Below are 26,787 nucleotides of genomic sequence, written 5' to 3' on the forward strand. Positions count from 1 at the left end.
ATTTTCAAAACTTTGTGACAAAAAGTGAGGTCTGCAAAATACTCACTATACCACTCAGCAAATAGCTTTGGGTGTCTACTTTCCAAAATGGGGTCATTTGGGGGGTTTGTGCCACCTGGGCATTCCATGGCCTCCGAAACTGTGATAGGCAGTGAAGAGTGAAATCAAAAATTTACGCCCTAAGAAAGCCTGAAGGCGGTGCTTGGTTTTCGGGGTCCCGTGCGCGGCTAGGCTCCCAAAAAGTCCCACACATGTGGTATCCCCATACTCAGGAGAAGAAACAGAATGTATTTTGGGGTGTAATTTCACATATTCCCATGGCATGTTTGAGCAATATATCATTTAGTGACAACTTTGTGCAAAAAAAAAAAAAAAAATGTCTCTTTCCCGCAACTTGTGTCACAATATAAAATATTGCATGGACTCGACATGCCTCTCAGCAAATAGCTTGGGGTGTCTACTTTCCAAAATTGGGTCATTTGGGGGGGTTTTGAACTGTCCTGGCATTTTATGCACAACATTTAGAAGCTTATGTCACACATCACCCACTCTTCTAACCACTTGAAGACAAAGCCCTTTCTGACACTTTTTGATTACATGAAAAAATTATTATTTTTTGCAAGAAAATTACTTTTAACCCCCACACATTATATATTTTTTTAAAGCAAATGCCCTACAGAATAAAATGGTGGGTGTTTCATTTTTTTTTTCACACAGTATTTGCGCAGCGATTTTTCAAATGCATTTTTTGGGGAAAAAACACACTTTTTAAAATTTTAATGCACTAAAACACACTATATTGCCCAAATGTTTGATGAAATAAAAAAGATTATCTTAGGCCAAGTACATGGATACCAAACATGACATGCTTTAAAGTTGCGCAAACATGCAGTGGCGACAAACTGAATACATTTTTAAAAGCCTTTAAAAGCCTTTACAGGTTACCACTTTAGATTTACAGAGGAGGTCTACTGCTAAAATTACGGCGATACCAAATGTGTGAGACTTTTACACAGCCTGGCCACATACAGAGGCCCAACATGCAGGGAGCACCTTCAGGCGTTCTGGAGCATAAATTCCCCCAATAATTTCCTGACTACCTCTAATGCCCCGTACACACGGTCGGACTTTGTTCGGACATTCCGACAACAAAATCCTAGGATTTTTTCCGACGGATGTTGGCTCAAACTTGTCTTATACACACGGTCACACAAAGTTGTCAGAAAATCCGATCATTCTGAACGCGGTGACGTAAAACACGTACGTCGGGACTATAAACGGGGCAGTGGCCAATAGCTTTCATCTCTTTATTTATTCTGAGCATGCGTGGCACTTTGTCCATCGGATTTGTGTACACACGATCGGAATTTCCGACAACGGATTTTGTTGTCGGAAAATTTTATATCCTGCTCTCAAACTTTGTGTGTTGGAAAATCCGATGGAAAATGTGTGATGGAGCCTACACACGGTCGGGATTTCCGACAACAAGGTCCTATCACACATTTTCCATCGGAAAATCCGACCGTGTGTACGGGGCATTACACTTTTGAAGACCCTGGAGCACCAGGACAATGGAGAAGCTCCAAAAATGACCCCATTTTGGAAAGAAAACACCCCAACTTATAATCTATGAGGCATAATACATAATCACACATAGGTTGGACTTGATGGACTTGTGTCTTTTTTCAACCTCACCTACTATGTAACTGTGTAACTATAATGAGTCTTTTGAACATGTCATTTTTTTCTAAAAATTTTGGAAAATCTGGAAAGAAAATGAAAACACATTTTGTTTAACACAAAGTTGTCAATTTATACAATATTGCTACCACATAGCATGTACATACCAAAAATTACACCCCAAAATAGATTCTCTTACTCCTCCTGAGTATGGCGATACCACATGTGTGAGACTTCCACAGTCTGGCCACAAACAGAGGCTGAGTACAGCCGAGTATGGCTGGGTATGGTTGAGCACGGCTGGGTACAGCTCGGTATGGCTGGGGGTGGATGGGATGGCTGAGCATGGATGGATGGATGAGTATTGCTGAGTATGGATGGATGAGTATTGCTGAGCATTGCTGAGTATTGCTGAGTATGGATGGATGGATGAGTATGGATGGATGAGTACTTCTAAGCATGGATGAGTATGGATGGATGGATGCGTATTGCTGAGCATGGATGAGTATTGCTGCGTATGGATGGATGGATGAGTATTGCTGAGTATGGATGGATGAGTACTTCTGAGCATGGATGAGTATGGATGGGATGGATGGATGAATATTTCTGAGCATGGATGAGTATGGATGGGATGGATGGATGAGTATTTTTGAGCATGGATGAGTATGGATGGGATAGATGGATGGGTATTTCTGAGCATGGATGGGAGGGATGCATGGATGGATGAGTATTTTTGAGAATGGATGATTATGGATGGGATGGATGAGTACTTCTGAGTATGGATGAGTATGGTTGGATGAGTACTTCTGAGTATGGATGGTATGGATGGATGAGTACTTCTGAGGATGGATGGATGAGTACTTCTGAGGATGGATGGGATGGATGGATGAGTACTTCTGAGTATGGATGGGATGGATGGATGAGTACTTCTGAGTATGTATAAGATGGATGAGTACTTCTGAGGATGGATGGGATGAATGAATGAGTACTTCTGAGGATGGATGGGATGGATGGATGAGTACTTCTCAGGATGGATGGATGAGTACTTCTGAGGATGGATGGGATGGATGGATGAGTACTTCTCAGGATGGATGGATGAGTACTTCTGAGGATGGATGGATGAGTACTTCTGAGGATGGATGGGATGGATGAATGAATACTTCTGAGGATGGATGGGATGGATGGATGAGTACTTTTCAGGATGGATGGATAAGTACTTCTGAGGATGGATGGATGAGTACTTCTGAGGATGGATGGGATGGATGAATGAGTACTTCTGAGGATGGATGGATGAGTACTTCTCAGGATGGATGGATGAGTACTTCTGAGGATGGATGGGATGGATGGATGAGTACTTCAGAGGATGGATGGGATGGATGGATGAGTACTTCTGAGGATGGATGGGATGGATGAATGAGAACTTCTGAGGATGGATGGGATGGATGGATGAGCACTTCTGAGGATGGATGGGATGGATGGATGAGTACTTCAGAGGATGGATGGGATGGATGGATGAGTACTTCTGAGGATGGATGGGATGGATGGATGAGTACTTCTGAGGATGGATGGATGAGTACTTCTGAGGATGGATGGATGAGTACTTCTGAGGATGGATGGATGAGTACTTCTGAGCGTGGATGGTAGGGATGCATTGCTGGCTGAATGGCTGGAATAGGCACAGAGCAGCGCTGTGGGCACTACACATCCAGCCTACAGCGCTACAGCACTTGATCTCTCCCCTCTCTGTACCGATCAGTATGAGGAGGGGAGAGAGGAACCGGACGTGAAGCCGGTTCGTTGACAAGTGATTGCGTCGTCATTTGATGGCACGATCACGTGGTAAACGGCCATTATCAGCGGCCAGTGCTTTTTTTCTCAAACAATAGGTGCTGGAACTTAACCACGGCCCCACAAAACCCCACAAAACCCCTCCCCCCCACACACACCCTCCAAATCACATCAAATAGTGGGTGTGTTCAGTCAAATTTCACGAAAACAGTAGGAGGGTCTTAAAGGGGCATTAAATACCAGGATTGCATTACATACAGTGCAGAGCTGTCACTTGTAAACACAGAAACCAGACTTCTGTGTTTACAAGTGATTGTGGTGAGCAGGCACCAAAGGGTCTGAGCCAGAGGTGGTGGAACTCAGTTCCACCAAGTTCCCCCTGAAAAAAAGCCCTGTCAGTGGCTATTTACCGTGATCCATGATGTGCCGTGTCCTCTGGACCCGGCGGTCACGGATGTTCCCGGGTGAGCGCACGAGCAAAATTCTGGGAAGATGTCCATGGACGCCCTCCCAGAATAAGCCGACCACCACGCTGTAGCCGTCTTTTGGCTATGGCCTGGTAGACACGTGGTTATACAAAGTGTATGTAATATACAGGGTTATGTATGTAATAAGATCATACAGACAGTAATGATGTGTAGAGTGCAATGCACCAATCAGGTTTTATCTTACATCAGTTCAGATGAGTCAGACCAAAGAGAGGTGACTGCTAATTGGTTGCTCCGGGTTCCTGCAGTCTGTATATTGAGGTTTATTACTCACCTATACAATGTAGTGTATTATTCCACCTAATGGAGAGTCCATAATTCACACATTGTGCAGAGGGATAAGAAGGGTAATATCCAACCGGACATGTTACTGTCACTGTATCTCCAATATCATAAAATGTCTTCTCTGGATCCATCATCATTATGTCTTCTGGCTTCTTACACAGATCTGTAAAGTGATTAGAAGAATGAATTACATCTGAGAGATTTGGGTGCCAATGTGAAAAATACAATTTATTTTGTTCTTTAGCACATAACATATGTATCTGTAGGAGGATCAGTAGGGATGAATGATCTGACAATGTATGTATCTGTAGGGTGATCAGTAGGGATGAATGATCTGACAATGTATGTATCTGTAGGGTGATCAGTAGGGATGAATGACCTGACAAAGTATGTATCTGTAGGATGATCAGTAGGGATGAATGACCTGACAATGTATGTATCTGTAGGGTGATCAGTAGGGATGAATGACCTGACAATGTATGTATCTGTAGGGTGATCAGTAGGGATGAATGACCTGACAATGTATGTATCTGTAGGGTGATCAGTAGGGATGAATGACCTGACAATGTATGTATCTGTAGGGTGATCAGTAGGGATGAATGACCTGACAATGTATGTATCTGTATTGTGATCAGTAGGGATGAATGACCTGACAATGTATTTATCTGTAGGAGGATCAGTAGGGATGAATGACCTGACAATGTATGTATCTGTAGGGTGATCAGTAGGGATGAATGACCTGACAATGTATGTATTTGTGGGATGATCAGTAGGGATGAATGACCTGACAATGTATGTATTTGTGGGATGATCAGTAGGGATGAATGACCTGACAATGTATGTATCTGTAGGAGGATCAGTAGGGATGAATGACCTGACAATGTATGTGTCTGTAGGAGGATCAGTAGGGATGAATGACCTGACAATGTATGTATTTGTGGGATGATCATAGTTAAATAGAAAAATGGAAAAACTGACTTTCTAGGCACCAATTATAGAAAAAATTATATACATTTTTATTATACACATAATACAAGAAAAGACATTCAAAATATTGCAAATAAAATGCAAACAATAGCTAAACCTCTCCAATGTGGATCATAAGAATCAAAACCATATCCACACAGATATGTATCACTATATTGAATTACAACATAATATATATAATATATTATATTCTAAAGGAGAGAAAAAAGGCAATCAGTAACATTTCTAATCTTTTGTAGTAGTAGTATAGCAGTCTCAAGAGTTTGCAGGGGACACTAAAAGGGTCAATCAAAGGAAGGATCAAACCAGGGCATGCAGAGAGTACAGCAGATCACATGTGGGGACGTGTCTAGTAAGATAGTCAGAGTGTGTAAGATACAGGAACACCAGAAATGAGGTCAGTATCCAGAGCTTAATATGAAAGAGGCCAAAAACCCAACACAACTTGGATGAAATAGAATAACTAACACCGTAGGGGGAATAAAAGGATGCAGTCAGGTGTTGAATCCTGACCAGCCTACCATAATAAGGAAACATAGTTGGCATTAGTCCGGATAAATGTTGTATAATCAGAAGCTTTATGCTTAGAAGTGGAAAATGGACCAAAGAAATTTCTGCGCTGCTCCCAATATTTTAGCAGCTAACACACCACATTGAAAAAATGGTAAACAAAACAGAAATAACAAAGTGTAGCGCTAGAAATAGAAGTGCACTGATGCAATTCAAACCAATATCAAAAGTGACAATGAAATGACAACAAATATAAAAAATAAAAAATATAAATCATAACACAAGCACAATTGAACTCAACGTGTATATAGTGAAAATGGAAAGAGACACATTCAAAATAAGTCCGTGAATAAAGGTAAGTAAAAATCTGTTTCCAGCCAAGTGCAGTGAAGTCTTTGTAAAAAGTGAATATGTACACTCGTGGAAAAAGACCACCACTGGGTGAAGGGAAGGCTTACCGGATCGTTTGAACACACTAGGGCATACACTCTGTGTGTCAAACAAGCTTGTTATATAATGGATGAACCATGTGTAAGAGCCGTCAAACAGGCCTCACAAAACCCCTCCTCTGGACCCGGCGGTCACGGATGTTCCCGGGTGAGCGCACGAGCAAAATTCTGGGAAGATGTCCATGGACGCCCTCCCAGAATAAGCCGACCACCACGCTGTAGCCGTCTTTCGGCTATGGCCCGGTCAACACGTGGTCATACAAAGTGTATGTAATATACAGGGTTATGTATGTAATAAGATCATACAGACAGTAATGATGTGTAGAGTGCAATGCACCAATCAGGTTTTATGTTACATCAGTTTAGATGAGTCAGACCAAAGAGAGGTGACTGCTGATTGGTTGCTCTGGGTTCCTTCAGTCTGTATATTGAGGATTACTACTCACCTAAACAATGTAGTGTATTATTCCACCTCATGGAGAGCCTTTTATTCACACATTGTGCAGAGGGATGGGTAGGGTGATATCCAACCTGACATGTTACTGTCACTGTATCTCCAATATTATAAAATGTCTTCTCTGGATCCATCATCACCCTTCCGTCCACCGGCTTCTCACACAGAGCTGTAAAGTGATTAGAAGAATGAATTACATCTGAGAGATTTGGGTGCCAATGTGATAAATACAATTTATTTTGTTCTTTAGCACATAACATATGTATCTGTAGGATGATCAGTAGGGATGAATGACCTGACAATGTATGTATCTGTAGGGTGATCAGTAGGGATGAATGATCTGACAATGTATGTATCTGTAGGGTGATCAGTAGGGATGAATGACCTGACAATGTATGTATCTGTAGGATGATCAGTAGGGATGAATGATCTGACAATGTATGTATCTGTAGGATGATCAGTAGGGATGAATGACCTGACAATGTATGTATCTGTAGGATGATCAGTAGGGATGAATGACCTGACAATGTATGTATCTGTAGATGATCAGTAGGGATGAATGACCTGACAATGTATGTATCTGTAGATGATCAGTAGGGATGAATGACCTGACAATGTATGTATCTGTAGGATGATCAGTAGGGATGAATGACCTGACAATGTATGTATCTGTAGGATGATCAGTAGGGATGAATGACCTGACAATGTATGTATCTGTAGGATGATCAGTAGGGATGAATGACCTGGCAATGTATGTATCTGTAGGATGATCAGTAGGGATGAATGACCTGACAATGTATGTATCTGTAGGGTGATCAGTAGGGATGAATGACCTGACAATGTATGTATCTGTAGGGTGATCAGTAGGGATGAATGACCTGACAATGTATGTATCTGTAGGATGATCAGTAGGGATGAATGACCTGACAATGTATGTATCTGTAGGGTGATCAGTAGGGATGAATGACCTGACAATGTATGTATCTGTAGGATGATCAGTAGGGATGAATGACCTGACAATGCATGTATCTGTAGGGTGATCAGTAGGGATGAATGACCTGACAATGTATGTATCTGTAGGATGATCAGTAGGGATGAATGACCTGACAATGTATGTATCTGTAGGATGATCAGTAGGGATGAATGACCTGACAATGTATGTATCTGTAAGAGGATCAGTAGGGATGAATGACCTGACAATGTATGTATCTGTAGGATGATCAGTAGGGATGAATGACCTGACAATGTATGTATCTGTAGATGATCAGTAGGGATGAATGACCTGACAATGTATGTATCTGTAGGATGATCAGTAGGGATGAATGACCTGACAATGTATGTATCTGTAGGATGATCAGTAGGGATGAATGACCTGACAATGTATGTATCTGTAGATGATCAGTAGGGATGAATGACCTGGCAATGTATGTATCTGTAGGATGATCAGTAGGGATGAATGACCTGACAATGTATGTATCTGTAGGGTGATCAGTAGGGATGAATGACCTGACAATGTATGTATCTGTAGATGATCAGTAGGGATGAATGACCTGACAATGTATGTATCTGTAGGGTGATCAGTAGGGATGAATGACCTGACAATGTATGTATCTGTAGATGATCAGTAGGGATGAATGACCTGACAATGTATGTATCTGTAGGATGATCAGTAGGGATGAATGACCTGACAATGTATGTATCTGTAGGGTGATCAGTAGGGATGAATGACCTGACAATGTATGTATCTGTAGGATGATCAGTAGGGATGAATGACCTGACAATGTATGTATCTGTAGGATGATCAGTAGGGATGAATGACCTGACAATGTATGTATCTGTAGGGTGATCAGTAGAGATGAATGACCTGGCAATGTATGTATCTGTAGGATGATCAGTAGGGATGAATGACCTGACAATGTATGTATCTGTAGATGATCAGTAGGGATGAATGACCTGACAATGTATGTATCTGTAGGATGATCAGTAGGGATGAATGACCTGACAATGTATGTATCTGTAGATGATCAGTAGGGATGAATGACCTGACAATGTATGTATCTGTAGGATGATCAGTAGGGATGAATGACCTGACATTGTATGTATCTGTAGGAGGATCAGTAGGGATGAATGACCTGACAATGTATGTATCTGTAGGGTGATCAGTAGGGATGAATGACCTGACAATGTATGTATCTGTAGGATGATCAGTAGGGATGAATGACCTGACAATGTATGTATCTGTAGGATGATCAGTAGGGATGAATGACCTGACAATGTATGTATCTGTAGGAGGATCAGTAGGGATTAATGACCTGACAATGTGGATATCTGCAGATGATCAGTAGGGATGAATGGCCTGACAATGTATGTATCTGTAGGAGGATCAGTAGGGATTAATGACCTGACAATGTGGGTATCTGCAGATGATCAGTAGGGATGAATGACCTGACAATGTATGTATCTGTAGGAGGATCAGTAGGGATTAATGACCTGACAATGTGGGTATCTGCAGATGATCAGTAGGGATAAATGACCTGACAATGTATGTATCTGTAGGAGGATCAGTAGGGATTAATGACCTGACAATGTGGGTATCTGCAGATGATCAGTAGGGATGAATGACCTGACAATGTATGTATCTGTATTGTGATCAGTAGGGATGAATGACCTGACAATGTGGGTATCTGCAGATGATCAGTAGGGATGAATGGCCTGACAATGTATGTATCTGTAGGGTGATCAGTAGGGATAAATGATCTGACAATGTATGTATCTGTAGGGTGATCAGTAGGGATGAATGACCTGACAATGTATGTATCTGTAGGGTGATCAGTAGGGATGAATGATCTGACAATGTATGTATCTGTAGGATGATCAGTAGGGATGAATGACCTGACATTGTATGTATCTGTAGGATGATCAGTAGGGATGAATGACCTGACAATGTATGTATCTGTAGATGATCAGTAGGGATGAATGACCTGACATTGTATGTATCTGTGGGGTGATCAGTAGGGATGAATGACCTGACAATGTATGTATCTGTAGGATGATCAGTAGGGATGAATGACCTGACATTGTATGTATCTGTAGGATGATCAGTAGGGATGAATGACCTGACAATGTATGTATCTGTAGGATGATCAGTAGGGATGAATGACCTGACAATGTATGTATCTGTAGATGATCAGTAGGGATGAATGACCTGACAATGTATGTATCTATAGGGTGATCAGTAGGGATGAATGACCTGACAATGTATGTATCTGTAGATGATCAGTAGGGATGAATGACCTGACAATGTATGTATCTGTAGGGTGATCAGTAGGGATGAATGACCTGACAATGTATGTATCTGTAGATGATCAGTAGGGATGAATGACCTGACAATGTATGTATCTGTAGGATGATCAGTAGGGATGAATGACCTGACAATGTATGTATCTGTAGATGATCAGTAGGGATGAATGACCTGACAATGTATGTATCTGTAGGATGATCAGTAGGGATGAATGACCTGACATTGTATGTATCTGTAGGAGGATCAGTAGGGATGAATGACCTGACAATGTATGTATCTGTAGATGATCAGTAGGGATGAATGACCTGACAATGTATGTATCTGTAGGATGATCAGTAGGGATGAATGACCTGACAATGTATGTATCTGTAGGGTGATCAGTAGGGATGAATGACCTGACAATGTATGTATCTGTAGGATGATCAGTAGGGATGAATGACCTGACAATGTATGTATCTGTAGGATGATCAGTAGGGATGAATGACCTGACAATGTATGTATCTGTAGGAGGATCAGTAGGGATTAATGACCTGACAATGTGGATATCTGCAGATGATCAGTAGGGATGAATGGCCTGACAATGTATGTATCTGTAGGAGGATCAGTAGGGATTAATGACCTGACAATGTGGGTATCTGCAGATGATCAGTAGGGATGAATGACCTGACAATGTATGTATCTGTAGGAGGATCAGTAGGGATTAATGACCTGACAATGTGGGTATCTGCAGATGATCAGTAGGGATAAATGACCTGACAATGTATGTATCTGTAGGAGGATCAGTAGGGATTAATGACCTGACAATGTGGGTATCTGCAGATGATCAGTAGGGATGAATGACCTGACAATGTATGTATCTGTATTGTGATCAGTAGGGATGAATGACCTGACAATGTGGGTATCTGCAGATGATCAGTAGGGATGAATGGCCTGACAATGTATGTATCTGTAGGGTGATCAGTAGGGATGAATGACCTGACAATGTATGTATCTGTAGGATGATCAGTAGGGATGAATGACCTGACAATGTATGTATCTGTAGGGTGATCAGTAGGGATAAATGATCTGACAATGTATGTATCTGTAGGGTGATCAGTAGGGATGAATGACCTGACAATGTATGTATCTGTAGGGTGATCAGTAGGGATGAATGATCTGACAATGTATGTATCTGTAGGATGATCAGTAGGGATGAATGACCTGACATTGTATGTATCTGTAGGATGATCAGTAGGGATGAATGACCTGACAATGTATGTATCTGTAGGATGATCAGTAGGGATGAATGACCTGACAATGTATGTATCTGTAGGATGATCAGTAGGGATGAATGACCTGACAATGTATGTATCTGTAGGATGATCAGTAGGGATGAATGACCTGACAATGTATGTATCTGTAGGGTGATCAGTAGGGATAAATGATCTGACAATGTATGTATCTGTAGGGTGATCAGTAGGGATGAATGATCTGACAATGTATGTATCTGTAGATGATCAGTAGGGATGAATGACCTGACAATGTATGTATCTGTAGGGTGATCAGTAGGGATAAATGATCTGACAATGTATGTATCTGTAGGGTGATCAGTAGGGATGAATGATCTGACAATGTATGTATCTGTAGATGATCAGTAGGGATGAATGACCTGACAATGTATGTATCTGTAGGATGATCAGTAGGGATGAATGACCTGACAATGTATGTATCTGTAGATGATCAGTAGGGATGAATGACCTGACATTGTATGTATCTGTGGGGTGATCAGTAGGGATGAATGATCTGACAATGTATGTATCTGTAGGATGATCAGTAGGGATGAATGACCTGACAATGTATGTATCTGTAGGGTGATCAGTAGGGATGAATGACCTGACAATGTATGTATCTGTAGGGTGATCAGTAGAGATGAATGACCTGACAATGTATGTATCTGTAGGGTGATCAGTAGGGATGAATGATCTGACAATGTATGTATCTGTAGATGATCAGTAGGGATGAATGACCTGACAATGTATGTATCTGTAGGGTGATCAGTAGGGATGAATGACCTGACAATGTATGTATCTGTAGGATGATCAGTAGGGATGAATGACCTGACAATGTATGTATCTGTAGGATGATCAGTAGGGATGAATGACCTGACAATGTATGTATCTGTAGGGTGATCAGTAGGGATAAATGATCTGACAATGTATGTATCTGTAGGGTGATCAGTAGGGATGAATGACCTGACAATGTATGTATCTGTAGGGTGATCAGTAGGGATGAATGATCTGACAATGTATGTATCTGTAGGGTGATCAGTAGGGATGAATGACCTGACAATGTATGTATCTGTAGGGTGATCAGTAGGGATGAATGATCTGACAATGTATGTATCTGTAGGATGATCAGTAGGGATGAATGACCTGACAATGTATGTATCTGTAGGATGATCAGTAGGGATGAATGACCTGACAATGTATGTATCTGTAGATGATCAGTAGGGATGAATGACCTGACAATGTATGTATCTGTAGGATGATCAGTAGGGATGAATGACCTGACAATGTATGTATCTGTAGATGATCAGTAGGGATGAATGACCTGACATTGTATGTATCTGTGGGGTGATCAGTAGGGATGAATGACCTGACAATGTATGTATCTGTAGATGATCAGTAGGGATGAATGACCTGACATTGTATGTATCTGTGGGGTGATCAGTAGGGATGAATGACCTGACAATGTATGTATCTGTGGGGTGATCAGTAGGGATGAATGACCTGACAATGTATGTATCTGTAGGATGATCAGTAGGGATGAATGACCTGACAATGTATGTATCTGTAGATGATCAGTAGGGATGAATGACCTGACAATGTATGTATCTGTAGGGTGATCAGTAGGGATGAATGACCTGACAATGTATGTATCTGTAGGGTGATCAGTAGGGATGAATGACCTGACAATGTATGTATCTGTAAGGTGATCAGTAGGGATGAATGACCTGACAATGTATGTATCTGTAGGATGATCAGTAGGGATGAATGACCTGACAATGTATGTATCTGTAGGAGGATCAGTAGGGATTAATGACCTGACAATGTGGGTATCTGCAGATGATCAGTAGGGATGAATGGCCTGACAATGTATATATCTGTATTGTGATCAGTAGGGATGAATGACCTGACAATGTATGTATCTGTAGGGTGATCAGTAGGGATGAATGATCTGACAATGTATGTATCTGTAGGATGATCAGTAGAGATGAATGGCCTGACAATGTATATATCTGTATTGTGATCAGTAGGGATGAATGATCTGACAATGTATGTATCTGTAGTGTGATCAGTAGGGATGAATGACCTGACAATGTATGTATCTGTAGGGTGATCAGTAGGGATGAATGACCTGACAATGTATGTATCTGTAGGGTGATCAGTAGGGATGAATGACCTGACAATGTATGTATCTGTAGGGTGATCAGTAGGGATGAATGACCTGGCAATGTATGTATCTGTAAGGTGATCAGTAGGGATGAATGACTTGATATTGGATGACCCCTTCCTGTTCCAACATGACTGTGCACCAGTGCTCAAAGCAAGGTCCATAAAGAGATGGATGAATTACTTACCTTACATCGAAGCCCCCGCATCGGTCCTCGGACCCCCCTCTGGTCGGCGACATCTCTCTTTACTTCTGCGTATCGCGGCTCCGGTGCTGTGATTGGCCAGAGCTGCGATGACATCACTCCCCCGCATGCATACGTGCCATTGCTTCAGTTTGCTCAAGTGCGCATGTGCAGATGACATTGGCACACGCAGGGGACAGGAGATATCTCCTAAACTGTGCAGGTTTAGGAGATATCCTGGGTAGCTACAGGTAAGCCTTATTATAGGCTTACCTGTAGCATAAAGTGGACTGTAAGGGTTTCCAACCACTTTAAATGTCTTAAAAACTCTCGTCTACCCTGGACCTGTTCGTGTGCCAGAAACGCCCCTCATTAGTCTCATTTTATAATTTTAATACAGAAATAAAACAGAAAGTAAAAAGAAAAATTAAGATATAAAAGTGACAAAATGTAATCTTTGTCTAAGCAGCACAATGAGCGAAATTGAGGAATAATACATTTGGAAGTTTTGTGGTGAAATCACTGCTAAGTCTATAGATTTGTCTGCAGGGAATGTGTATTTTATCCACTTCCCGACCATGCTATAGCTAAAAGATGGCTACCTACTTCCAGAGCAGGGATGAGCGAACACCCCCCGGTTCGGTTCGCACCAGAACCTGCGAACAGACTGAAAATTTGCACGAACGTTAGAACCCCATTGAAGTCTATGGGACTCGAACGTTCGAAATCAAAAGTGCTCATTTTAAAGGCTAATTTGCATGGTATTGTCCTAAAAAGGGTTTGGGGACCCGGGTCCTACCCCAGGGGACATGTATCAATGCAAAAAAAAGTTTTAAAAACGGCCATTTTTTCGGGAGCAGTGATTTTAATGATGCTTAAAGTGAAAAAAAAAGTGAAATATTCCTTTAAATGTCGTACCTGAGGGGTGTCTATAGTATGCCTGTAAAGTGGTGCGTGTTTCCCGTGCTTAGAACAGTCCCAGCACAAAATGACATTTTAAATAAAATAAAAGTCATTTAAAACTGCTTGCGGCTTTAATGTAATGTCGGGTCCTGGCAATATGGATGAAAATCAGTGAGACAAATGGCATGGGTACCCCCCAGTCCATTACCAGGCCCTTTGGGTCTTGTATGGATATTAAGGGGAACCCCGCACCCAAATTAAAAAAAGGAAAGGTGTGGGGCCTCCAGGCCCTATATACTCTGAACAGCAGTATACAGGCGGTGCAAACAAGACAGGGACTGTAGGTTTGTTGTTAAGTAGAATCTGTTTGTAATTTTGAACTGGTACATTTTTAACGTGTTTAGCTCCAGCCAAAAAATCTGTTTTTAAGCTTTTTGGAAAACCTAGGGAAGTGTTATCACCCCTGTGACATTTGTTTTGCTGTCTGTGCTCCTTTTCAGAAGCTTTCAGCTCACTTTCTGTCCCAATGACAAATGTTTTTTGAAAATTTGGGGGTTTTAGTGTGTCACGGAACGTCCCACACTCCGCTTGAGTGCTTCTGTCAGTATACCACTTCCTCCCAGTCTGGACTCAGATATCAGATATTCCAACCGCTCATAAGCACAAAACAAGGCGACACTTTTGTTACTGCTAACATGGACTATTTTTATTTAGAATCAAAGTTACAAGACTTTATATGCCGTTGGAACCTCCTCTAACAATACAACTGTAACCTAATTAACATGAGCTAGTTTACTAAATCATTTATCCAGACTAGGTGACTATTCAATACACAAATACCATAAACATCAACACAGGGTTAATTAGAACAAACAACAATGTGTGGAATACCCTTAGAACCTGTGGTAAGCCAGACTAAACTCATTTACATTAAAAACATTATAGCAGAGAACAAGACAGGTAGTTGGAGTTGATGACACCAGCATCTCCTCACAGTATGTGTCCCAACAGTATGAATCAGTCTTATCAGCAGGGTGCCCCTCCCTCTACAGGGACACACATCCCAAATGACCACAGCAAAGAGTCCACAACAGAATCAAACAACATACAATATATACATATATACACGACTGAGTCCGATTAGTACAGTTCAGACTGGATTTCTAATTCACCTCACAAAGAGTATTGTTCCCTTGAAAATCCAGGGCCCATAAATAATAATAAATAAAAGGGCAAGAGGCTTGCATTCAGTCCCCTCCAATAGCCTCTGTCCCGGCTAGGTCGGTCACTTAATGAAACAAGGATTGGTGATAAAGCATCAGTGGAAAGGAGAAACGTTTTTCCCATATTAACTCTTACAGGAGAGAATTTCTCTTCCTTGGCATAGATTTAATCTCACTTCCTGTTGTCTCCTTCTGTTTGCAAGTAGAAATCGTTTGTAAGTTGGATGTTTGAAAGTAGGGGCCTGCCCTATATACTCAGCAGAAATTGGGGCCTTAGGTGTTGGTGTTGCCACAACACTGTAAGCCCTCACAGGGCCCTGCTGTGAAATATTAGATCAAGAATTGTAATTACATGGCCTTGTTGAACAGGGGCAGAAAAATTGGGCCTTGGGTGGTGGTGGTGCTGGTGCCACAACACTATAAGTCCTCACAGTTACTCTTGATGGACACTGGAATGGGCCCTGCTGTGAAATATTAGATCGAGAATTGTAGTTACACGCCCCTGTTGAACAGGAGCAGAAAAATTGGGCCTTAGGCACTGGTGCTGGTGCCACAACACTGCAACCCCTCACAGATACTCTAGTTGGAGTGCAGGAACAAGCCCTGCTGCAAAGTATTGCATCAAAAATTGTAATTACACGCCCCTGTTAAACAGGGGCTGAAAAATTGGGCCTTAGCCACTGGTGGCGGCGCCCAGAACCAAAAATGTTCTTACAAGCTATCAGCATGATCATTGAGGAGGAAGAGGATAATCACTCAGCATAACAGGATAGTCACTCAGCATCAGCATAGGCAGTCTTGAAGGGATCTGACATTTCAAAAAAAAATATTCGGTTACAACAGCATCAGGTGCTTGGTAGCTGGTGGTGATCCAAGACTGATTCATTTTTATGAAGGTCAGTCGATTGACCTAGTCGGTGGACAGACGCACCCTGTGATCGGTTACAAAGCCTCCAGCAGCACTGAATGTGCGTTCCGAAAGAACACTGGATGCAGGACAGGCCAGTAGCTCAATTGCATACTGTGCAAGCTCTGGTCAGTGATCCATCCTCAAGACCCAGTAACCCAGAGGATTTTCGGTGGGAAAGGTGTCCAAGTCAGATCTTGCCCCTAGGTATTCCTGCACCATGTAAAACAGACGCTGGCGATGGTTGCTGGAACCGATCATACCTTGGGGCAGCAGACTAAAAAATTGTCTGAACGCATCGGTCAGACGGCCACCTTCTCCACCGCTCCTTCTTTGACTGACCGAAGCCTCAGCAACATGTTATCCAGGAACAGGAGTTTGTAACCTCCCAGTCTCTGGGAACACGTTGCACAGACCTTTGCAAGTCCTCCCGAAGATGTTTCATCCTCTGCTCCCTCTGCGACGGCAAGATAAGGTCCGCAACCTTACCCTTGTAACATGGATCAAGGAGGGTTGCCAGCCAGTATTGATCCCTCTCCTTGATACCACGAATACGAGGATCCTTCCGCAGGCTTTGCAGGATCAGGGAGGCCATGCAGCATAGGTTTGCTGAGGCATTCGGTCCGGAGTCCTCTGGGTCACTAAGGACGACATGATCTGCAGCCACCTCCTCGCAGCCACGTACAATTCCATGGGTGCCTTGGGACTGTAAATGATCCCTTAAAGACTGCTGCTGATGCTGAGTGTCAAGCTCCACCTCCATGCTGACACAATCCTCCTCCTCCTCCTCCTCCTCTTCCTGTGTGATCGGCAGGCACGCAGGAACACTGTCTGGATAAAGGGGGCCTTGAGAGCTAAGTAAGTCCTCCTCTTCCTGCCTCTGTTCTGCCTCAAGTGCCCTGTCCATTATTCCACACTGCGTGTGCTCCAACATGGTGGACAAGGGGGACAGTGTCAGTGATGCATGCACTGTTACTGCTCACCATCCTTGTGACCTCCTCAAATGGTGACAGGACAGTGCATGCATCCCTGATCATGGCCCACTGGCGTGGGGAAAAAAAAACAAGCTCGCCTGACCCTGTCCTGGTGCCATAGTCGCACAGGTACTCATTGATGGCCCTCTGCTGCGTGTGCAGCCGCTGCAGCATGGCCAACGTTGAGTTCCTTCTAGTGGGCATGTCACAGATTAGGCGGTTCTTGGGCAGGTTAAATTCCTTTTGGAGGTCTGCCAGCCGAGCACTGGCATTACATGACCGGCAGAAATGCACACAGACTTTCCTGGCCTGCCTCAGGACATCCTGTAAGCCCGGGTACCTGCCCAAGAACTGCTGCACCACCAAGTTAAGGACGTGAGCCAAACAGGGCACATGGGTCAGTTGTCCCTGTTGGAGGGCGGAGAGGAGGTTGGTGCCATTGTCGCAAACCACCATTCCTGGCTTAAGTTGGCGTGGCGTCAACCACCTCTGAACCTGCCCCTGCAGAGCTGACAGAATCTCTGCCCCAGTGTGGCTCCTGTCCCCCAAGCACACCAGCTCAAGCACTGCATGGCATCTTTTGGCCTGCGTACTTGCGTAGCCTGTTGAACACCTATGGAGCACCGCTGCTTCCGAGGACAAAGCACAGGAAGAGGCCATGGAGGCAGAAGAAGAGGAGGGGGTGGAGGAGAGAGGTGTGTCAGAATCACCAGTAGTGGCATTTTGGAGGCGTGGTGACGGAACAACCTCCCACACTACTGCACCTTGTTCTGCATCCTTCCCAGCTGCCAGCAGAGTCACCCAATGCGCGGTGAAACTTAGGTAACATCCCTGTCCATGCCTGCTGGACCATGAGTCAGCGGTGATATGCACCTTACCGCTGACCGCCCTGTCCAGCGAGGCCAAGACATTGCCGGAATCGCCTTCCGTGAGAAAAAGTGTCGTTTGGGAACCTGCCACAGGAACCACACATTCCACAAATTCACGGAAGGGGGCAGAGTCTACCAACTGAAAAGGTAGCAGTTGAAGTGCTAGCAATTTTGCCAAGCTAGTATTCAACCGCTGGGCATGTGGATGGCTGGGAGCGAACTTCTTTCTGCGGTGCAGCAGCTGGGGCAGGGAAATTAGCCTGGTACAATCTGACGTCGGTGTACCGATAGCAGATTGCCCGCAAGTACTTGGCTGTGAGACACCTAATTCTACACCTTCATTCCTCTCAGTGTAGGTCTCAGAGAGGACTGAAGATATAGTGGGGTTGGAGATCCCAGCTGATGAGGAGCAAGGAGAGGTCCTCTTTGTTCTTTGGTCTGGGTCTTTTAGGTACGCTTGACATTGAACTGCATGGCAGGTCAACATATGTCTGGTCAAGCATGTGGTGCCCAAGCGGGAGGTGTTTTGGCCACGCTAAATACGCTTGAGACATATGTTGCAAATAGTAGTGGTGCGATCTGATGCACTCGTCTAAAAAAGGCCCACACCAAAGAACTTTTGGAATAAAGTGCAGAGACAGCAGCGCCCTGCACATGCGGAGCTCTGCGGTGTAATGCAGTCAGTGTGCTGCCCTTAGGCTGGCCCCTGGAGGGCATCCTGCCTCGTTGGATATGTTCCTCCTCCTCCTCATTTCTCCTATCAGGCACCCATGTGGCATCAGTAACCTCATCATCCCCTCCCTCCTCATCACTGGAGCAAACCTGACAGTATGCTGCAGCAGGGGGAACATGACTGCCAGATTGCTGTCCTTCTTGGGCAAATCCTCTGTCTGGGCTCACGTTACTGCCTTCCTCTAGCTGAGTACCATCATTGGCGCCTTCAAAACGCTGGGCATCCTCCTGGAGCATGTACCCAACACTGTGGTCAAACAGTCCGAGGGACTCCTCAGGAGGACATGGTGGGGCTAGGGAAGGAGTCACTGATGCCATTGAGCCGAGGGAAGAGGCCGCATTGGCAGCTGCTTTGCCGGACAAAGTACCCTGAGCCTGGGTGAGAGAGGATGAGGAGGATGAGGACGGCTTGTTCATCCACTTGATCCAAGTCTTCCGCATGTTGCGGCTCAACGCGGCCAGCTGCTGAAAAAAAGGCCAAGCGTGTCCCACGGCCACGTGCTGATGAGGATGCACTGTGTCCACGACCAGCACTGTTGCCTCTAGACACAGAGCCTGCTTGCCCTCTCTTCTTGGCTTGTGACTTTCTGCCTCTCCTTGTTGGCCTTCCAGACATACTATTGGCCAGCAGTGAGATGTAGCTGCACAAAACTGGGATGTATGTATATATACACCGATTATACTGTAGCTATCAGAATCAATTGCCTGCCTGTAGTATTATTAGTATGAGAACACCTGCACTTGTCTTCAGGTAGCTATACTGTAGGTGCAACTGTGCAGGGTACACAGTATACTAACTGGAAATACGTCAAGAGCCTACACAAGCACCTGGCTGTAGGTAGCTATACTGTAGGTGCAACTGTGCAGGGTACACAGTACAGTAACTGGAAATACTTAAAAGAGCCTACACAAGCACCTGGCTGCAGGTAGCTATACTGTAGGTGAGACTGTGCAGGGTACACAGTGCAGTAACTGGAAATACTTCAAGAGCCTACACAAGCACCTGGCTTCAGGTAGCTATACTGTAGGTGAGACTGTGCAGGGTACACCGTACAGTAACTGGAAATACTTCAAAAGCCTACACAAGCACCTGGCTGCAGGTAGCTATACTGTAGGTGTAACTGTGCGGGGTACACCGTACAGTAACTGGAAATACTTCAAAAGCCTACACAAGCACCTGGCTGCAGGTAGCTATACTGTAGGTATAACTGTGCGGGGTACAGAGTACACTAACTGGAAATACGTCAAAAGCCTACACAAGCACCTGGCTTCAGGTAGCTATACTGTAGGTGCAACTCTGTGGGGTACACAGTACAGTAACTGGAAATATGTCAAGAGCCTACACAAGCACCTGGCTGCAGGTAGCTATACTGTAGGTGCAACTGTGCAGGGTACACAGTACACTAACTGGAAATACTGTAAAAACACCTGTCAGTATATTAGGAAGAGAAGAAAAGGATCTAGCTAAACTGAATACAGTGTATATATATATCTATATATAGATATCTATATATAGATATCTATATATATATATATACAACACCTGGGATGAATATATATATATGCAATACACTGTAACTGCAGCTAACTGACTCGACCTGCCTACTTTATCTAACCTAAATCAAATGACACTGTCTCTCTCTCTCTCTATCTCTGTCTCAATGCCGGAACACACCACACAGGGCCGATGTGCAGGCGGCCTTATATAGTGTGGGGCGTGTACTAAACTCCCTGAGCCATGTGATTGGCCAAGCATGCGGGTCATAGTGCATGCTTGGCCAACCATCAGCCAGCAATGCACTGCGATGCCGCAGTGAATTATGGGTCTTGACGCGCCACTCGAATTTGGCATGAACGGCCCATATCGTTCGTAATTCGGGGAACGACCGAACAGACGATGTTCAAGTCGAACATGGGTTGGACTTGAACACGAAGCTCATCCCTATTGCGGAGGATGGAGTGATTTGTCACGGCTACGGCTGCCCCTCCCCTCAGCTCATTTGCTTATACAAGCCACGCCACAGCATTGGCTTCTACGGGCAGTTTATAGTGCCGCGATCCTGAGGGTCAGATGGATCTACTCCTGGAGCGCACTGCTCCTCGCCCCTCGCCTCATTGCCCCAGGCCCCCAGCAGAGGATATTACTGCTCCGCCTCACTCCTCTCGGGTATTGCATTCCCCAGAGGACACAGAGTTGGCACATGCCAAAATAGGCTTGGTGGTAGCTCTACTCCTCACACCCATGATCATAGAGGCAGTGGATAAGGCTGTCCAGCATGTCATGGAGTAGCTACAGGAGGATCTTCACAGCCAGACCCATAAGCTGCAGAAGGCAGAGCAATGGATGTCCTCAGTGGAGAAAAGACTACAACAGGTAACGGCCTCTATACCTACCCACACAGGAGTACCCCAATGCCTTATAGACATGTTTGAGGACCTCGAGAACCGGTCCCGCTGGAATAACCTATGCATTATAGGTCTCCATGAGTCTTACAAGACAACATCTCTAATGGAGCTTTGCAGCCACCGCATACCTGAAGCTCTGGGTCTCCGCTACCCCTGTGTGGTGGAACAAGCACACCGCATAGGCCCTCCACAACCCAAGTCATGGCCAGTAATTGTACGCTACTTAAAATATGCAGAAAAGCACACCATACTACAACATTACCGCAAGGCACAGGGCCTCTCTGTGGACAGCCACAAACTATTACTCTTCACTGATTATTCGATGGGGGTCTCCAAACAGCAGAAATCTTTTGCTCCCATTTGCTCACAGCTGCACCAGCACAATCTAAAAATCTCCCTGGCATACCCTGCCGTTCTGCGCGGTCTCCTCAAGGCGACCAAATGCCCAGCAATATGTTGAATCTCTGCTGGTAGGAGATATGGCCTCCTCTAATATAATGGATGACACTCCCTCTCTCAGTGGCGGTGCATCTATAAGAGCGCACTGACGCCACCCCCTTTCTCCTGCCACCCCCTCTATCATCAATAGTTAGATTCATGCATTGCATGAATCTATTCATGGCCGCTGCTGACTCCCCCTATTCAGGCACCCGGCCCCTTTTCGGGTGCCGGGCACCTGAGTTACAGTGGCGGGGGGTGTTTTTAAGCACCTGATTAGAGCCAAGGGCTCTAATAGGTGTCAAAAAAGTAAACAGCGAGCGCCATGCTTGGCACTAGCAGTTCACCCAGCTGTGTTAGAAAAGCAAATTAATATTCACTTTCCTAACACTGAACCACCTCTCCACCAATTAGGTGCTCAGGTCTGTTACCTGTCACCTGATTGGCTGAAATGACAGGCGCCGCTATTGGACACCTATCAGGAGAAGAGGACGGGAGTTGAGGACGGAAGGAGAAGCATGAAGGACCCTCGCTGGTCACCGTCATCCGCTGCCCTGCCAAGACAGGTTAAGTGCCGGCCAGCCAGCCAGACGGCGAGTGGGCGGGGGTCACACTGGCGGTATTCAAGGGCACACTTGCAGCATTTGATGGGCCCACTGGCAACATTTAATGGGCACAGTGGCAGCATTTGATGGGCACACTGGCAGCATATGATGGGCACACTGGCAGAATTTAATTGGCACACTGACAGCATTTGATGGGCACACTGGCAGCATTTAATGACACAGTGGCAGCATATGATGGGCACACTAGCAGCGTTTAAAGGGCACACTGGCAGCATTTGATGGGCACACTGGCAGCGTTTGGGCACAGTAGCAGTATTTGATGGCACAGTGGCAGCATTTGATGGGTGCAGTGGCAGCATTTGATGGCACAGAAGCAGTGTTTGATGGGCACAGTGGCAGCATTTGCTGACACAGTGGCAGCGTTTGATGGGCACAGTGGCAGCATTTGGCACAGTGGCTGATGGGCACAGTGGCAGCGTTTGATGGCACAGTGGCAGCAGTTGATGGCACAGTGGCAGCGTTTGGCACAGTGGCAGCGTTTGATGGCACAGTGGTTGCAATTGTTGGCACAGTGGCTGCAATTGATGGGCACAGTGGCAGCATTTGATGGCACAGTGACAGTGTTTGATAAATACAGTGGCTGCATTTGATGGCACGGTGGCTGCGTTTGATGGCACAGTGGCTGCAATTGATGTTTTTTTTTTCAAAATGTTCAATTTGTTTGCGCCCCCCCAAAAATTTTGAGCACCAGCCATCACTGCTCCCTCTGTTCCTTCCTCTTCAGCTCCGAGCTTGTCTTAGCACCAAAGCAGTCCTATGAAATATCCATTTAAGCATGGTCGATATGGCTCTCTTCCTCAACAGTCAGGTATATGCTGACTACTGAACTGCCTCATTTTCTGTTTCCTGGGGCATGCCTGTGCCTGATACTAACATGGTAGTAGTTTAACTGCTTATTAGATATTTTCTCCTCTCTGTAGGCCTATGAGCTGGAGAGTTGTGTTTAAAATTCCGTGCCATGTTTGATCTTTATTGCCAGGAATTGTCAGCTTGCCTGCCGAGATACAGATGGGGAAAGATCCTCGGTGTGAGGGTTATCCTTTATTGTTATTTCTTTCTTTTTTCTTCTCCCAACCCAAGCACAAGGTCTATATCGGCGTACCACCAAAACCCATCTGACGAGGGCATGGAAGCTAGACTCTCCTGTGAATGATTTCTTGTTTCTTTCTCTCACACGGAAAAAAGTGAAGTCAATAGTTACATACGGTCGTTCTTTTACTGTTTTCCCCTTGGTTACGTTTACTTTGACCCTTGTTTTCTTTTCCTTAACACGGTATAATATACAGTTTCAGGGGTCCCCATACTTGTGAAGGTATGGTGACCCATCCACATCCTATTTCTCGTATCTCCCTACCAGACAAGGGAGAACTGTGACCTGAGGGTTGGTTTGCATGCTTCCCCTTCTCCTCCCTCTTGTTCATGGCAGTACCCTCTGAAGAGCTTTTACTAGACCAGTTTTAACCTTGAGGATAGTATTGTGGAATGTCAAGGGTTTCAGTCGCCGAACAAGCAGATGAAAATCCTCCATCACTTAAAACGCATACTGCAAGCGAATGTGGTTCTCCTTCAGATGACCAATTTACCTGAGCAAAATTTTCAAAGCCTCAAGAAACTATGGGTGGGTAAGGTCTTCGTTTCTTCAGCATCAGGGTGCAGAGCAGGTGTAGAGCAGGTGTGATCATCCTCCTATATAAAAGACTGCCATACACTCTTCACTTGGTTGACAGAGACCAAGAAGGTCGCAAATTAACTATTTACTTGACCATTGCGTCCAAGGACCTAGCCATTACTAACGTCTACACGGTCAACTCCCCATGCACTGCGTTTTTCCACTACCTTTCCTCGTGGGTACTCCGCTCCTCAGAACCACTCCACTTACAGGGCAGGGATTTCAACAGTGTTATGAATGGTTATGAGGACAAATCGTCTCCACCTACACCGCTTGGCGTACTCTTGCCATCCACCCTACAGACCACTACATTGCTCGCCACCACCATGTCCTCACTACACATGTCGGATATTTGGCACCTATCTCATCTGACTGATAGGGAATTCACTTTTTACTCACCACCCCATGACACCTTATCATGCATTGATTATTTCTTCTGTTCGTCCTCTTTAATCCCAGGGGTACAGCAATCCAAGATCTCAGAAATAGCAATATCAGATCACAGCCCCATTATGGTTGTTTTGGATGATTTTAAGCCCTGTGACAAGCCTTTCCCGTAGCAGTTCCCATCTTATTTATCAGTCAACGAGGACTTCCGCCACACAATCTACAATGCATGGAACCAGGACTATCTTTAAGGCAGGGCAAAAGGGACAGCTGCCCTGGGCCCTGTCATTGTTGGGGGGCCCAAAGCATCTGCCTCATACTTGCCAACTATCCCAGTGCTGCCCAGCTCTGCCCTATTGTGTACAGATGACTCACCCGCAGACCCTGTGTTTACATGTAAATAGTGGCATTGATATGTAAACCAGAAGCATTGATATGTAAATAGAGGCGTTATTCATATGTGTATACCCCCTGAGGTCATATCCACCATTACCTATACTGAATGCTGCCCACTGGGGAGGTAAAGGGACAGTGAAAGTCCTGTCTGCAACTGTGGTCATTAAGCCTACCATCAACCTGTTCTGCAAAGGTAAGCAAATTAGTGTGGGGGGGGGGCAATTTGGGGTGTGCAGAGGTAGACAGAGAAGGAATTACAGTTTGGGGTGCACAGGTGAGCAAGGAGGGGAGGTATGGAGGTGAGGAAGGTGGGTGCAAAGATGAGCAGAGGAGTCAGGTAGAGTTGAAGGGGAGGGGGATTGGAGTGGAGAGGATGGGGGAGTTTTGGGGTGCAGAGGTTAGCATGGGTTTTAGGATGCAAAGGTGTACTAACAGAGTGGATAAAGATGTAGGTCACATGTTGGGCAGCCTATTAATTTCAATGGGCTGCTCTATGCGCTACAAATGCAGAAGAAAGTCACAAACCCTTTTTTAAAATCACACAAAAACAATTAATGGCACTGCTGTGTATCTGCTAAAGGCCAGTCGTTTCTGTGGTGTCAGGAAAGCGATTTTGCATGCGTTTTAAACACACACAAATGTGAGCGCAGGCTAAATGTCTGTTACATTGGTGGTCAGTGTAAATCTCATTACATTTGTGCTTGGTGTAGAATTCTTTCATTCACACTAGTGACCAGTGTGAATGCCCCCCTTACATTGGTGGTCAGTGTAAATCCCTCCTTACTTTAGTGGTTACTGTTAATACGTCTATTATATTAGTGGTCAGTATAAACCCCTATTTTATTTGTGGCCAGTGTTGAAACTCCTCTACATATTGGTAGTCAGTAAAAAAACAATCAGCATTGCCATTGATCACACCCTCCCCTCCACCCAACACTGCCACTGATCCCAGGAGTCCTAGGATCCCTAAGAGTTTTCTGTTTATTAATGGGTCCCCTCACCTTCCAGTCCATGGTGTGCAGGCAGCGAGGAGATGATGTGCTGTAACCTCTAGCAACCAATCAGTAAGCAGTAATGATGTGCAGTAACCTCTAGCAACCAATCAGTGAGCAGTATTTGTGTACAGTAATCTCTAGCAACCAATCAACAAGCAGAAATCATGTGCGGTAACCTCTAGCAACCAGTCAAGGAGCGGTAATGATACACGGTAACCCCTGGCAAACAATCGCAATCACTGCCTAATCTCATTCAGTAAACAGATTTTAAGTCTAGTTTCTATTTATTGTATGTCTCAGCAGGTGGAGAGCGAAACTGCATGGGGGGGGTGGGCCCCAAGAAATTTCTTGCCCAGGGTCCAATCAATATTAAAGACGGCCCTGCATGGAACGACTATGTTCTCACCAATACTGAGCATGCATCTGACCCCAATCTATTTTGGGAGGCAGGCAAGGCCGTTTTACGGGGCAAAATCATCTCGTACACTACCCATTTCAAAAAGCATTGCTTAGAACAATATTGGCAAGCAAGTAATGCTCTCCGTAAAGCCCAAGCTGATCTAGCCCAACATCGCTCTTCAGAGACCAGACAGACTTGGCTAGCTGCTAAACGCTGCTTTGACCTATGGGCTGATCAAAGGGAACAGATTAAGACCTCCTTTCATGCCTTCCAATTTCATAAATATGGCAATAAGGGCCTTATA

At 44.6% G+C, this 26,787-nt stretch overlaps 1 protein-coding gene across 5 annotated transcripts in view; it reads right to left on the reverse strand.

Moving 5' to 3' along the window:
* Positions 1–26,787, reverse strand: part of LOC141122069 (uncharacterized) — a 251,763-nt gene that overhangs the window by 158,277 nt on the left and 66,699 nt on the right. For all 5 annotated transcript variants that reach the window (XM_073611891.1, XM_073611885.1, XM_073611866.1 and 2 more), the window contains exons 3-4: positions 6,634–6,810; positions 4,231–4,404 (exon numbers count right to left, since the gene is read on the reverse strand). In XM_073611891.1, coding sequence (XP_073467992.1) covers positions 4,231–4,404; positions 6,634–6,810 — 351 coding nt within the window. The remainder of the gene's footprint in view (positions 1–4,230; positions 4,405–6,633; positions 6,811–26,787) is intronic.

This window comes from Aquarana catesbeiana, linkage group LG01, assembly GCF_042186555.1.
Source record: "Aquarana catesbeiana isolate 2022-GZ linkage group LG01, ASM4218655v1, whole genome shotgun sequence".
Lineage (NCBI taxonomy): Eukaryota > Metazoa > Chordata > Amphibia > Anura > Ranidae > Aquarana > Aquarana catesbeiana.